General features: G+C 45.0%; 1 protein-coding gene across 2 annotated transcripts; it reads left to right on the forward strand.

Moving 5' to 3' along the window:
- Window positions 1–268: 268 nt before the first annotated feature.
- On the forward strand, window positions 269–13804 carry CIAO1 (cytosolic iron-sulfur assembly component 1). 2 transcript variants are annotated; one of them, XM_083368349.1, is made up of 8 exons: window positions 269–496; window positions 1381–1559; window positions 3722–3870; window positions 5811–5922; window positions 6869–6957; window positions 7162–7363; window positions 9986–10073; window positions 13115–13804. In XM_083368349.1, exons 2-8 carry the CDS (start codon window positions 1421–1423, stop codon window positions 13353–13355), a joined length of 1020 nt encoding a protein of 339 aa, XP_083224475.1. In that variant the 5' UTR covers window positions 269–496; window positions 1381–1420; the 3' UTR covers window positions 13356–13804. The 2 variants fall into 2 exon arrangements, with proteins under 2 accessions (XP_083224475.1, XP_083224476.1); XM_083368350.1 differs by lacking the exon at window positions 269–496 and having other exon boundaries at window positions 1508–1569.
- Window positions 13805–14384: the final 580 nt, after the last annotated feature.

Consider the following 14384-nt stretch of genomic DNA (forward strand, 5'->3'; position numbering starts at 1 on the left):
ATGGGTTGCGAGGAAGGCCTTGGCTCTCGCCCCCACTTGGCGAGATCTCTCTCTTAGCCAGGGGTCTTCCAACTTGGCCCTTTTAGGACTATGTGGACTTCAACTCCCAGAAATCCTCAGCCAGCGTGCCTGTCTGAGGAATTCTGGGAATTGAAGTCCACAGGTCATAAACGAGCCAGGTTTGAAGACTCCTGGCTTATATGGTCCGTGCTGGCTGAGGAATTCTGGGAATTGAAGTCCACAAGTCATAAAAGGGCCAAGTTTGAAGACACCCCCCCCCCGCGCTCTTAGCGGTGCTCAAAGGAAACAAGGGGGGAGAGAAAGACTACGAATCCCAGCAGCCTTAGCGGTGAGGAGACTTCCGGTGCTGCCTGTTCAAGGGGCATTCACGCTATTCGCTCCAAGCCTGATAACAAGGAAGTACGGGCAGCCCCTGCAGCGCCTGACCACATAGCCCATACTTCCCAACCAGGGGCCGCCTTGAGCTGAACCTCAGGTGAGGGCTGAGGCCGAAACTCCCGCGGGAGCGAAAAACGGGGCTGTAAATTGCAGTCTTGTTATTTTCATGATGATGATAATAACAATACAAGGTAGTCCTCGACTTACGACCACGATTGAGCCAAAATTTCCGATACTAAGCAAGACAGTTCTTAAGCGAGTTTTGCCCCCATTTTACGATCTTTCCTGCCACAGCTTTTTAGTGAATTGTTGCAGTTGTTAGGGTAATAACGCGGGTGTTAAGTGAATCTGGCTTCCCCATTGCCTTTGTTTCTCAGAAGGACGCAAAAGGGGATCACATGATCCCTGGGACAATGCAGCCGTCATAAATACGAGTCAGTTGCCGAGGGTCTGAGTTTTGATCAAAAGGCCATGGGGATGCTGTAACGGTGAAAACTCACTTTTTCCAGTGCGGTCGTAACTTCAAACAGCCACTAAACAAATGATTGTAAGTCAAAGACTACCTGTAGTTTATTAAATGTGCATGCTGCCCGAGTCTCAAGAACTTGGGACGGCTCGCCATCCTTTTTTTTCCTCTTTCCTTCCACTTTTCCCAGCCTTAGAGCCTTCTCCAGAGAGCTGGGCCTTTAATAGCCCAAAGTAGGATCATTTGAACTTGATCATTTGTGCCTGTCGTGAAAACTATGGGGTGATTTGTTTGATAGGCCTTTGGTTTGTTTTCTTGGTTGTCCACAGCATTCTTGGGAATCTACTCCAACACCACAGTCCAAAGGCATCAAATATTCTTATCAGTCCGCTTTTTGCTTGAGGGATTCTTGAATTACAGCATGGAAGCCCTTGTTGAAATCGGGAATAAGAAACACTCTGACCTGTGAATTAAATGAAGCCTTCCTGTTGAAATAAAGCCTTTTCTGTTGGCAGGTTTTTAAGTTCTGTTCTGTTGTCACCACTTGGCGTTCCGATGAAGGACTCCTTGACCCTCCTGTCCCGCATCCAGGCACACCCGGATTCCCGTTGTTGGTTCCTAGCCTGGAATCCTACAGGGACACTTCTGGCTTCCTGTGGTGGTGACCGTAGCATCCGCATCTGGGGAAAAGAAGGTATGCTGAGGTAGTCAGCTTGGTGTTTACATTTCCAGGAAGGGAGAATGCAAAGTGTGTGTGGTGCCCAGATTTGGAAAAAGAAAAAGGAAATTGGAACATGAAGGCACTCGTTGGTATTGTCACCAACTCCTTACAAGAAACTCTCTTTTCCTTCCCTTGTGCAGCAGCGTGTTTGATTTAAGGAGTAAGGATAAGAGCAGGAGCAATGTATGTGCCTATCCATGTCTTGAATTTTCTTTGCCTATTTGAATCCAGATCTCAGCAGTCCCTTAATGCAGGGCTTTTCAACCAGTGGTACGGGTACCACCTGTGGTACATCAGCACAGCCTGGCAGGTGGTACCTGACCATCCTAGAAAAGTGGTAGCGGGGGAGGGGAATGAGCTGAACCGGTGGCATTACCACACAAGCCTGAGCGAGAGACGGCTGGAGCTGCAGGGCTGTCGGGGCTCAGCGGAAGCGCCAGGATCAGCGCCAGGATCCAGCTGGAGTTTGGCACTGATCCTGGCGCTTCTGTTGAGCCCAGAAGAAGCGCCCATCAGCTGGAATGTTGCAGCATCTCCAGGGTCTTGTGATTTACATTCAGATGCTTGCTAACTGATTCCTATTTATGACGGTCACAGTGTCCCAGGGTCATGTGAAGTGACCAAAACCTGCTGCAACCACCCAGCAGACGGGGGGAATAAAAACCAAACACCCACCCCGCCCCACCCCCGCTGCCAATCCTCAACAAAAATGCTCACAACAATGAAAACCTCGGACAGGAGGAAGAGTACCGCCGGGCGGGCAGGCAGGTGTCTTGCTCGGCTGTGGCTTGGGGGGCACTTTTTTCAGTGCCATTGTAACTTCAAACAGTCAGTAAGCGAACTGTTGTAAGTCGAGGACTACCTGTACTTCATCACTTTTTTCCATTTTTGGGGGAGGGGTCATCAAGTTTTTGACCCCTTGCTAGGCGACTGGTGGTACTCGGATGTTGCCATATCCTAAAAGTGGTACAGTGGGTGAAAAGGTTGAAAAGCCTAATGAACAAACAACCAATCTCTGGGATTTAGGTTTGGAACTGAAAGCTCTACTCCTAGGAGTCCATGGTGCATCTCTTAAAAGAACAAGCAGGAACTTTTTGATATCTATAAGGGAGAATATTTGTAGCTCAGGATTGAAATGAGGGGCCCTGGCTGTTCTCTGAGCTTGTTTGTTTTCTTGCAGACGTCGCGTTGCCCAAACTAGGTAACCTCAGTGCTAAGTGCTGATCATCAGCGCGGATGACGTTACCTAGTTTGGGTAATGAAATAACTGCAAGAAAACAAACAACCTCAGAAAGTACCAAGGACCCCCTCAGTTTTGCTATCTGACTCAGGCATAGATTCTTGGAGTTGGGTAAGATATGAGATAAGAGAGCCAGTTGAGCCACCAGACTAGAAAACAAGAAGCCATGAGTTCAAGTCCCACCCTAGTTATGAAAGCCGCCTGGGTGACTTTGGGCCTGTCACACACTCTCAGCCCAACCCACCTCATGGGATAGTTATTGTCAGTGCTTTTTTTGTAAAAGAAAAAGGTGCCGGAACTCACACATGTCATACAACCCGCCTTGCCTACCCTACAAGGTTCCATCCAAAAAAGGTGCCGGAACTCCGTTCTCAGCGTTCTATGAGAAAAAAAAAGCCCTGGTTATTGTGGGGAAAATGGGAGGAGGAAAGAATGGTGGATATATTATTTGTGAAAATAATAAAGGCAGGAAAAACATAAATATAATAATATAAAAAAGATACGACCTATGTGCCTGAGCAAATATTGGATGTTAAAATTTCTGGGTGCATTCAAAAAAGATACGATGCCAAAAAACATGCTTTAATGTATGTACACACCATTGTTTCCCTCCCATTTCCTTGTGGCTTACCATACTCTCTGCCTCCCAAACTGAGGACTGTATTGGTTGGTTTAATGGGTATTTCCCAGCCTTATCTCAACCGCCATTAATGTCTTGCTCCTCCAAAATGGATAATTTTGCAGTCAGTAGAGACATAAGACTCCTCCCTGCCCTCTTTCCTCAGCCCCTCCCCCCAAAAGGGAAGCAAGATACTTGATTAATATGATTAGTCTTGGGGTGCCAAGATCAGGCAGGGATGTTGCAAACCACATTGCCAGCTTTCTCTCTTGCCAGGTGATGCCTGGATGTGCAAGTCCACTCTGGATGAAGGGCATCAAAGGACCATCCGTAAGGTGGCCTGGTCCCCCTGTGGGAACTACTTGGCTTCAGCCAGCTTTGATGCCACCACCTGCATTTGGAAAAAAAACCAGGACAATTTCGAGGTACAACACCCTTTGCGGCTTCTAATTCAAATGCGCTCAATGGAGAGATAATAGTTTAAATTGCAAGGTTTTATTCTTAACCAGAAAAAATTAAGGTATCTTGAATCCGTTGTTAGGCCGTGCTCTTCCAGATTCATTTGGTTCCAATATTCTCAATTGAGCTCCACAAGCAGCAACAAAAATGTTTTTAATTTTTTTTTAAAATTCCATTTATATCCCGCCCTTCTCCGAAGACTCAGGGCGGCTTACAAGCTTAGCAGTAGCCTTCATTCTATGTATATGCCTGCTTGTTAGGGCTTTCACACACACACACCCCAAGCGGCATTATTACAAAGTCAGCTTATTGCCCCCAACAATCTGGGTCCTCATTTTACCTACCTTGGAAGGATGGAAGGCTGAGTCAACCTTGAGCCTGGTAGGATGTGAACCTGCACTAATTGCAGGCAATTAGGAATGTACACAAAATATGACTGTATTTGAAAATGCTGCACCTCATAATAACAAATATTTACTGTGCACAATTTATGGTTCACTATAGAGAAATACAGTTCAGAACTGAGTAATTTAAATTTTATATGACTGCATGGATGCAAAATTGGAATACAGTTAAAAAGATGGAACAGTGAGAATCTCAATGGAGAAAAAAATATCGTCACTTTAAACCTACTTAGAGACAACTTTTCTAAGCTTGTGTTATTGTTAATGCATTACTTTCGTCTTGCTTGCTTAAATGAGTAGTTCTTTTCCCTCCAAATGCTGGAAATGAAGTGAATTGGAAATTAATTTATTGTAAAATGGAACAATTACTGAAAGTTGTAATTCCATTTCAACTGAGATTTTTATTACATTTCATCAAACCACATATTTCTTCCAAAATACACTGAACTGGCATTGTGTATGATAACAGCTGCAAGGATTTTTATAAGTTGCTTTTTGGAAAAGCTCTCTGACCTCTCTATGGAAGCATGATTAATTAAACTGTGGGAATATGCTTTGATTACTGCAGTCAGTCTAAAAAGTAAATCTGATATGCAATTCAGTCTTAGCCCTAAGGATTTCTGGACTGTAATTTTACACATGGAAGTGCTTCATCCCACAGTTTACAATGTTTCTAAAATTTGACACGTGTCAATTTTCTCATCCTGTTAGAACAACAAATATTACATTCATTCTTAAGGGTGGTGAACCGTAACAGAATGATTAAATATTTCAATAGGTAAAAAAATGCATAGAAAAGGCAATCAGCATTAATGTCAAAAAGAGCTCGGTTATCCAGAAGACCAGCCTGTCAAGTGGAGGTAACCAGGAACAGTTGTTGAGTTCAAAGTATTAAACACTTGTCCCAACTATCTATCTGTCTATCTATACACAAGAATCTGAATGACAGGTAGTCCTCAACTTACAATGATTTGTTTAGTGACCATTGGAAGTTATAACAGCACAGAAAAAAGTGATTTATGACTGTTTCCCACACTTACAACCGTTGCAGCATTTCCCCCGGGGTCACGTAATCAAAATTCAGATGCTTAGCAACTGACTTGCATTTATAACAGTCGCAGTGTCCCAAGATTCCCTTTTGCGACCTTCTGGCAAGCAAAGTCATTGGGGGGAAGCCAGATTCACATCACTTAACTGGGGCAAGCAAGGCAGTAAAATGGGACAAAACTCACTTAGCAGCAGAAAATTTCAGCTGTACTCATACATTGAGGAGTACCTGTACTAACGGGCAGATAAAAGTCAACAGAATTCCCCGGGGGAGGGGCAGACTTAGGCATCTTGTGGGAGCGTGGCAACTCCAAACTGATGGTGCGTTTGACACCCCCCCCCTTTCAGGCTCCTCCTGGTCATCTACACTGCGCTGCCATTGGCCATTCCTCTTTGTGGTGGCGGATTGCCAGTTGCCCTTCCCATAAGAAACACCCCCTCTCTTTCTCCACCAGTGTGCAGCGACCCTGGAGGGCCACGAAAACGAGGTGAAGTCTGTAGCCTGGGCCCCGTCTGGCAGCCTCCTGGCTACCTGCAGCCGAGACAAAAGCGTCTGGGTTTGGGAAGGTGAGCGAGAGCTTGGAGAATCATGGGAGGCAATCAACCCTTTGGCACTGGGGGTGGGTCGGGGGTGGGGGGCAGATTGGGGATTTTCAGAACCTGTGATGGTGGTTTCACAGAGTGGCTGGCAGGATAAGCATGGCTAATCAGAACCCCGCTCCCATGGGACCCAAAAGTAAATCAGTGAACCTGGGTCATCACAGCCCCACAGGGCATGGTGCTGCTGTGGCTTCTGATTTTACGAGGTGGGTGTCTAGAAGGGAAGGACTACTTTCTGAGAACTGCAGAGAGAGTCATGTAAGTCAGGCTGATAGATTTTTAAAATCTTTTTAAAATAATAACATTGAGGAAGCTGTCGAAAAGCAGCTGTCGAAGGCGACCTACGGCACCAGGAACTGTCTTTCTATAATAAAGAAAGTGGAACTTCTCAATAGGTTAATATGTTGAGTGTTTTTTGTTGTAAATCCATGGAGTGGATAGGAGGATGTGTTTCCATCTTTTCACATTCTCTGCCAAATTGTTCTTATAGTTCGTTGCACAGTCAGCCAGATGTTCAGACCAGATTTGGCATTTTTCTCTGCCTATCAAGTCCTTCCCAGGGATCTGGGACAAGCTGATGTGGTTGTTTGATAGTGTTGGAGATATTGTGGCAAGACGTAAGCTGTTTTGAGTACGGCTGCCTTTTGCAATTGACTGATGGGGAGTTTGTCACTGCCAGTGATATTATTATTATTATTATTATGGTTTGTCGTACAGCCTGATGTTCGGACTGGACTTACCATTTTTGTCCCCCTGTCGAGTCCTGCTCAAGGACCTGGGATAGGCAGAGGCAGATGTGTAATAGTGTCAAAAGTATCGTCATTAGATGTAAACTGTTCTAAGCTGAGTGATGGTGATTTCTATTTTTATTATTCAATTTTTATCACATTTCCCCCCCCCTTCTCTGTTACAGTGGACGAAGAGGACGAGTACGAGTGCATGAGTGTCTTGAATTCCCACACACAGGATGTCAAGCATGTTGTCTGGCATCCTAACCAAGAGGTGAGTCTGGCTTTCTTCTTTGGGGTGGGGTGGAGAGCTCTCCTTTGGCATTGCTGCAACAGCTCAAGAGATTATTTTTGCGAAACAAATGCAGAGATTCTCTGTAAATGGACATTTTCCATGTGGCCCTGCAGTCTGCAAATCTTGCGGTTCTTCTGCTGACGCTGATTTGGGCCTCCCTCTTGGGGTTTTCTTCTGCCACAGCTGCTGGCATCTGCCAGTTACGACGACACCGTCAAGCTGTATCGGGAGGAGGAAGACGACTGGGTGTGCTTCAGCACCTTGGAAGGACACGAGTCCACGGTGTGGAGCTTGGCTTTTGATCAGAGTGGAGAAAGGCTGGCTTCCTGTAGTGACGACAAGACCGTGCGAATTTGGCACCAGTTCAAGCCAGGCCACGAGCAAGGTGGGTGGCACGGCACCGTGCCCTGCGTTATGTTACAAGGGATATAACTGTTTATTTGTTTATATTTATTAAATTTATTTGCCATCCATCTTGCCACGAGGTATCCCTGGGCGGCTCACAACATTGCAACATAACAATAAAAATACACAACTATGATTAAAAGATGGGAGGGAGGGAGGGAAGCAAGATGCACAGGGGGGAGGGGGGAATCTAATATTACTTCATCCACCACCAGGCTGCAGGTCTTTTGGCTCTTGCAGAAGGCCACAAGATGTTCCAAAGGGCTGGGCCTTGATTGACGGGATCCGCAGCATGCCTCCTCTGCCGGATTTAACTGTCAATGCTTTTCATTATGTGACTGATGCTGATTTTAAAGGCTTTGGTGCAGACAATTCAAAAAGGCAGTCCCATTTCTGTGATAGTCGGGCAGTTGCCTTGTAAATGGGGGCAGGCCGCCTTGGTGCCCTCAGTGTGGCTTGGAGTGTAATTTCCACAAACTCCGCCCAGCATGGGATTGTGGCTGTTAAAAGACTTCCCGGACACCTGAAGGACATTAATTCCAAGCTGTAACGCTTGTCCTGAGGAAGTTGTTCATTTGCAGATTTACATGCCTCCTATTCCAGCAGGTGCCAACGTATGAGTGCAATTCGGAAATAAACCTCCATGCAAGAAATAGGCGGGGATAGCGATCCCCGTCCTGCGGCGCCGTGCGCAGTAGTTCAGTAGGCAGTGAGAGGTGGAAGGAGAAGATTGTGTTGCAGTTGACCCGTTCGCTAGGTCAGTTGAAAATGCACCGTTTTTTAAAAAATGAAACAGTGGCTTGCCTCGCACCACCTCGACGATGACAATGCGCTTCGTGCTGCTGTCACAGGGTGGCTTCATTCCCAAGTGGGAGATATTTTTTTTTTTTTGCAGAAGGAATTTCAACCCTTGTAAGACGCTGTGACAGGCGCCGCAGTTTGAATGGCGATTATGTCGAAAAGCAATGTTGTACGTTTTCTAATGTGTATAATACAAGTGTCTGTATCTGTGCGTGTCTGCCATTGATAACCACACGGAGGTTTATTTCCGAATTGCCCTCGTACATCTATTGCATCAAATCATAAAAAATAATTTAAAGTTCAATGGGAACACCTTTACAAGTCTTGGGCAAAAAGGTATGTTTTTTAAGTTTTCTCCTAAGTCGTAAGAGGAGGCGGCCTGTTTCAATGCCCACAGCAATTTATTGGGACAAAGTAGAGCAGGCTTTTGATGTTACAGATCCCTGTGGCAGGATTGGATGCCCATGGAGGACTTAAGAAAAGTGGCGGTACAGGATCAGGGTGATCTGCAGGCAATTAGGGCCTAACAGTCTTAAACTTCTATTTATTCCCTTCATTTTCTACCAGCTGTAGCTTTCAGGTCATCTACAGAGTGCAGGATTCCATCCACACACTGGGCGACACAAGAATTTATTTTATTTTATTTTAATTCCATTTATATCCCGCCCTTCTCCGAAGACTCAGGGCGGCTTACAAGCTTAGCAGTAGCCTTCATTCTATGTATATGCCTGCTTATTAGGGCTTTCACACACACCCCAAGTGGCATTATTAAAGCTTAGCAGTAGCCTTCATTCTATGTATATGCCTGCTTATTAGGGCTTTCACACACACACACACACTCAAGCGGCATTATTACAAAGTCAGCTTAATTGCCCCCAACAATCTGGGTCCTCATTTTACCTACCTCGGAAGGACAGAAGGCTGAGTCAACCTTGAGCCTGGTGGGACTCGAACCTGCACTAATTGCAGGCAGCTGGTGTTACTTAAGGAGGCATTAGCCCACTGCTCCACCAAGGCTCATAATATAAAAGCTAACAAAGCGAGAGAGATCCTGTGGCTCAAGAGGTAAAAACAACTGCCTAATGTGCAATCAGCCCAGGTTCGAATCTCAGAAGGGTATGGCTGACTGATGAAAACTAATAAGTTTGAAATGCATATCAGTCTCCCTTAATTCTTTGTTAGTAATTTACATAAATATATGAGCTGTCACCGGTGTGACTACTGCCTGTTCGATGGCCTTCAAGATAGGCTGAAACAGGAAATAAAGATTTACCCCATGTTTGGGGCCTAGCAAGGTAATCTAAATAGTTAACAAGTATTTGACACATATCTCCCCTTGCTTCTAAAGCTAACAAAGCGAGAGAGATCCTGTGGCTCAAGAGGTAAAAACAACAGCCTAATGTGCAATCAGCCCAGGTTTGAATCTCAGAAGGGTATGGCTGACTGATGAAAACTAATATAAACATCCTGATATTTGGTAAAATGGGGCAAAATTCACTTAACAACTGTCTCATTTAGCAATAGAAATTTTGGGCTCAATTACGGTTGTAAGTCGAGGATTATTTGTATAAGTCTGCCTGTATCTGAGTAAGCTTCTGGGCCAAGTGCTGGATCACTTAAGGGACAGCCAGGGGACACCGAATCCCCCTCCCACCCATTCACATTTTCTGTACTCTTCCCTCAACTCCCAAACCCTCGGTTGGACCTTTGCAATTTAAATCTCCCCTTTTCCCAAGAGGCCTGAAGCTCCTGCAGCAGATCCAAGAGAGCGCATCTTAAGGAGCTCTCGTGTGTGTTTCAGGGGTGGCCTGTGGTGATACCGATCCTGTTTGGAAATGTGTTTGCACCCTCTCTGGTTTCCACACCCGGACTGTCTATGACGTGGCCTGGTAAGTAGAAATCCTTCCCACAATATCCCAGGACAATCTGAGATCCGTCTCAACAACTGGTTCTTGTGAGGGTGTTTTGTAAGTTGCACCATTGTGGATGAAGGAGGAACACAAGTGCTTCTCTACAGAAAAACGTGGGTACGTGAAGGCGGTTTCCCACTGTAGAACATTGGGGTTTGTGACTGTTCCTGATTCCTACAATGAAAGCCAAACTCTGCCAGTTTGTAAGGAGGGGAAACCCTTCGGATAAAGATATTTTAGTTACTATTTTATAGTTGTCTTAAGACACTTAATTTTACCCCTTAGCCTTCCTCGCCAATTTTTTTTTTTATTCCATTTATATCCCGCCCTTCTCCGAAGACTCAGGGCGGCTTACAAGCTTAGCAGTAGCCTTCATTCTATGTACATGCCTGCTTATTAGGGCTTTCACACACACCCCAAGCGGCATTATTACAAAGTCAGCTTAATTGCCCCCAACAATCTGGGTCCTCATTTTACCTACCTCGGAAGGATGGAAGGCTGAGTCAACCTTGAGCCTGGTGGGACTCGAACCTGCACTAATTGCAGGCAGCTGGTGTTACTGAAGGAGGCATTAGCCCACTGCTCCACCAAGGCTCACCAATGCAAAGAAAAGAATAGCTGCACGTGTAAACTTGCAAGCCACGTTCTAAGGATAGGTCTGCAACAAAAACAAAGCTAAGTAACCACTGATTAAAAGCAATGACTTGAGGAATAAGGTATCCCAGTTATAAAATTAACGGTACTTTTTCCCTGTAAATATTAATCACACATTCTGCCCATCCTCCTAACAGAAATCACGGGGGGGGGGGGGGGGAGGGGGTAAGTGGTGGGTTTTAAGCCAGTTGTCTCAAATTGCATAGGGCCACCTGCTTGAGCAGTGGGTTGGACTAGAAGACCTCTAAGGTCTGTTCTAGCTCTGTTCTGATTAATGCTGGAGTGAAGGGAAAGTGCCCTGGGAAAAGAAAGGGGGAGGGGTCAGTGGGGGAACCTGGGATGGAGAAACACAGAATGGACTGGAGTGGACTAAGAATAGAATGGAGAATGAAATAGAATTAGAATTTGAATAGAATAGAATAGAATAGAATAGAATAGAATAGAATAGAATAGAATAGAATAGAATAGAATAGAATAGAATAGAATAGAATAGAATAGAATTATAGAAAGAAAATAGAATAGAATTATGGAATAGAATAGAATAGAATAGAATAGAATAGAATAGAATAGAATAGAATAGAATAGAATAGAATAGAATAGAATAGAATAGAATAGGAAATAGATAGAAATATAGAAAGTGAATAGAATAGAATAGAATAGAATAGAATAGAATAGAATAGAATAGAATAGAAAATAGAATAGAAATATAGAAAGAGAAGAGAAGGAATGGAATGGAATGGAATGGAATGGAATGGAATAGAACAGAACTGGAAGGGGCCTTGGAGGTCTTCTAGTCCAGCCCCCTGCTCAAGCAGGAGAACCTATACCATTTCAGATAAGTGACTTTCCAGTCTCTTCTTAAAAATGATCTATTGATGGAGACCACTCAGTAACTAAACAGGGAAGGCTACCATTCAAAAGCATCCAAACTTTCCTGCGCTCCATCTTGCAGCCACTGCCCATTTATTTGTACTTGGTAACTTTATTTTTATCACCTAAAATGATTTCGCACAACTCCTCTTCCCAATGATTATTTTGAGGAAAAACTAATAGGATCACTGTATTAATGAAGGAGAATATTTGTAGCTCAGGGTTGACACGAGGGGTCCTCGGTGCTCTCTGGACTTGCTCGTTTTTTCGCGGACGTTTCGTGACCCAAGCAAGGTAACGTCATCAGTGCACTTGATGATGCTACCCAGTGCTTTTTTTTGTAAAACAAAAAGGTGCCGGAACTCACACATGTCATACAACCCACCTTGCCTACCCTATAAGGTTCTATCCAAAAAAGGTGCCGGAACTCCGTTCTGAACGTTCTGAGAAAAAAAGCCCTGATGCTACCTAGTTTGGGTCATGAAACGTCTGCAAAAAAAATAAGCCCGGAGAACACCAAGGACCTCTCAGGGTCACTGTTTCAGGCTCCTCTTTTCACCTGCAGAACCCTTCAGGTAGGAGACTTTGAGCAGAAATGGGAGGAAATTGATTTATTTGATTATGTCCCACCTTTGTTATTTTTACAAATAACACACCTTCCTCCTCCTCCTCTTTTTCCCCACAACAACCCTGTTAGGTAAGTTGGGCTGAGATGAGAGGGACTGACCTGAGATCATTCCGCTGGCGTTCATGGCTAAAGCAGGACTTGGAACTTGTGATTCCTTGCTTCCTCGCCTGGCTTCTTAACCCTGACTAGACCAAACGAGAAATCTTAGGGGAAGTGGTTGAAAAAAAATATCCATCTCTTCCCAGTTTCTATTGATAAAATTGCCATTCAGGGTTGCTCCCACCAACATTCTAAAGCAGGGGTCCCCAACCTTGGCAACTTTAAGACCTGTGGACTTCAATTCCCAGAATTCCCCAGCCAGCCATGGCTGGCTGGGGAATTCTGGGAATTGAAGTCCACAGGTCTTAAAGTTGCCAAAGTCGGGGACCTCTGTTCTAAGGCAAGACTCTTTTTTTTTGAAGAACAAAGTAATTCATCTGTGATTAGCAGAATAGCTCCAGCAGCTTTTGAAGTTTCCAAAATGGTTATCACTGTGTATTAGAGTGGCTTGACGGCCTCGTGGCGAAGACGCTCACCTCCCACTTGGAAAGTTGAGAGTTCAATCCCAGGCGGTGGCAGATATTTCTCTCCTAGGGCGCCAAGAAAGCCCATCTGCTGCAAACTCCAGAGAGGCATCAGGAAGGGCATCCGGCCAGCAAACGCTCAGCTCCATTCAGTCGCCCCGACTCTACCCCGAATTAAGGGGATTACAGGATCATAAAAAGGGATCTTTTTTATTATTATTACTAGCTTCTCTTTAAAATGCCCCAGTATGTCCTGAATCAGTCTTGTGCTAGAATTGTTTTTATTTTTCCCAATTCCTTGGCAGGTGCCACCTGACGGGTGCCTTAGCCACCGCTTGCGGTGACGACGCCATCCGGGTGTTTGAGGAAGAGCCTCTTTCGGACCCTCATCAGCCCACCTTCTCCTTGACCGCACACATGGCCCAAGCCCATTCTCAGGATGTGAACTGTGTTGCCTGGAACCCCAAGGAGCCCGGGTTGCTGGCTTCATGCAGTGACGATGGAGAAATGGCTTTCTGGAAATATCAGCGTCCAGAGATTTGCTGAAGACATCGTTGTTTCCGGGAAGGGGTGGGGTGGGGTTCACAAGGACTAGATCCTCCAGAAAAGGCAACTAAACATCCTACAAATTGATTCAACTGTGCTGTAGTTGTCTCCATCCTTTCAGAAGAACTGCAAGTTCCCCAAGTGAGAATTACTGTCTAGAAGGGAAACACTGGATTTAACTGAGAGGGCATCTGGTTGTTCTTTGGCATGGATCTAGGTTATTGCCAAGGCAGAATGCACTGAAGCTGGATTTCCACGGTTGGCCTGAAGTGAACCTTGGAAAGCTTTCTTATCCTTTCTATGCTGGCTTCGAGAAGCAAAATGATAGGCTTTAAATGTTGGTTTCTACTTAACAAAACCAGTCTCCTAAAAGATGTCCGGTGGGGTGTTATGAAGGGAAAGGAGCCGTTATTTTGACATCTATAAAATGAATAAAATATAACATCTGCTGTTGTTCATCTTGACTCCCTTTATTAAACTACAGCTTCCCCAACCTGTGCTCGAGTGGCTAGGAAAGACGGACTATTTCTCCGTACGTCTGGGGAAAACGAAGGCAACCGGGGCTGGGGAAAGCTGGGAAGGGAATTTCAAAGACTAGGATTGGCGTAGGCTTTCAGATGTACAAGTTTTTTTGCGAAGGATTGTCTACTTCAGGGGGGAAAAAATCCATTTACGATAGGCACGTGTTTTTTCTCTAGTCCTCTTCCCATTTCGTTTTTAAGAGCAACCGTCTCTAATCAAATTCTTCATTCTATAGGCCACATTTCTCATCATTTTCTCCACCTATCATCCAAATAAATCCTTGTTCTTTCTCATTCATTGAAATGTAGCTACGCAGAGTGCCAATCATCTTTTTCCCCCCCAAGCATTGCTGACGTTGCATTTCCTGCAAACCCATCTTTCCAGCAGGAAGACAAGTACAGAAAATCACAGTGCAGATTTCTGCTTCACTCCTTCCTCCTCTTGAAACTCCTGGCAGTGGAAAAAATGTATTAGGGATCCCCCCCGTTTCTCCAGACAAGTTGATTC

This window comes from Vipera ursinii (genome assembly GCF_947247035.1).
Source record: "Vipera ursinii genome assembly, chromosome: 8".
Lineage (NCBI taxonomy): Eukaryota > Metazoa > Chordata > Lepidosauria > Squamata > Viperidae > Vipera > Vipera ursinii.

Coding starts and splice junctions, on each gene's coding strand:
- CIAO1 (XM_083368349.1), top strand. CDS start 1,421: ATGAAGGACTCCTTGACCCTCCTGTCCCGCATCCAGGCACACCCGGAT. Junction 1,560..3,721: donor CCGCATCTGGGGAAAAGAAG/GTATGCTGAGGT, acceptor CTCTCTTGCCAG/GTGATGCCTGGATGTGCAAG. Junction 6,958..7,161: donor TCTGGCATCCTAACCAAGAG/GTGAGTCTGGCT, acceptor CTTCTGCCACAG/CTGCTGGCATCTGCCAGTTA.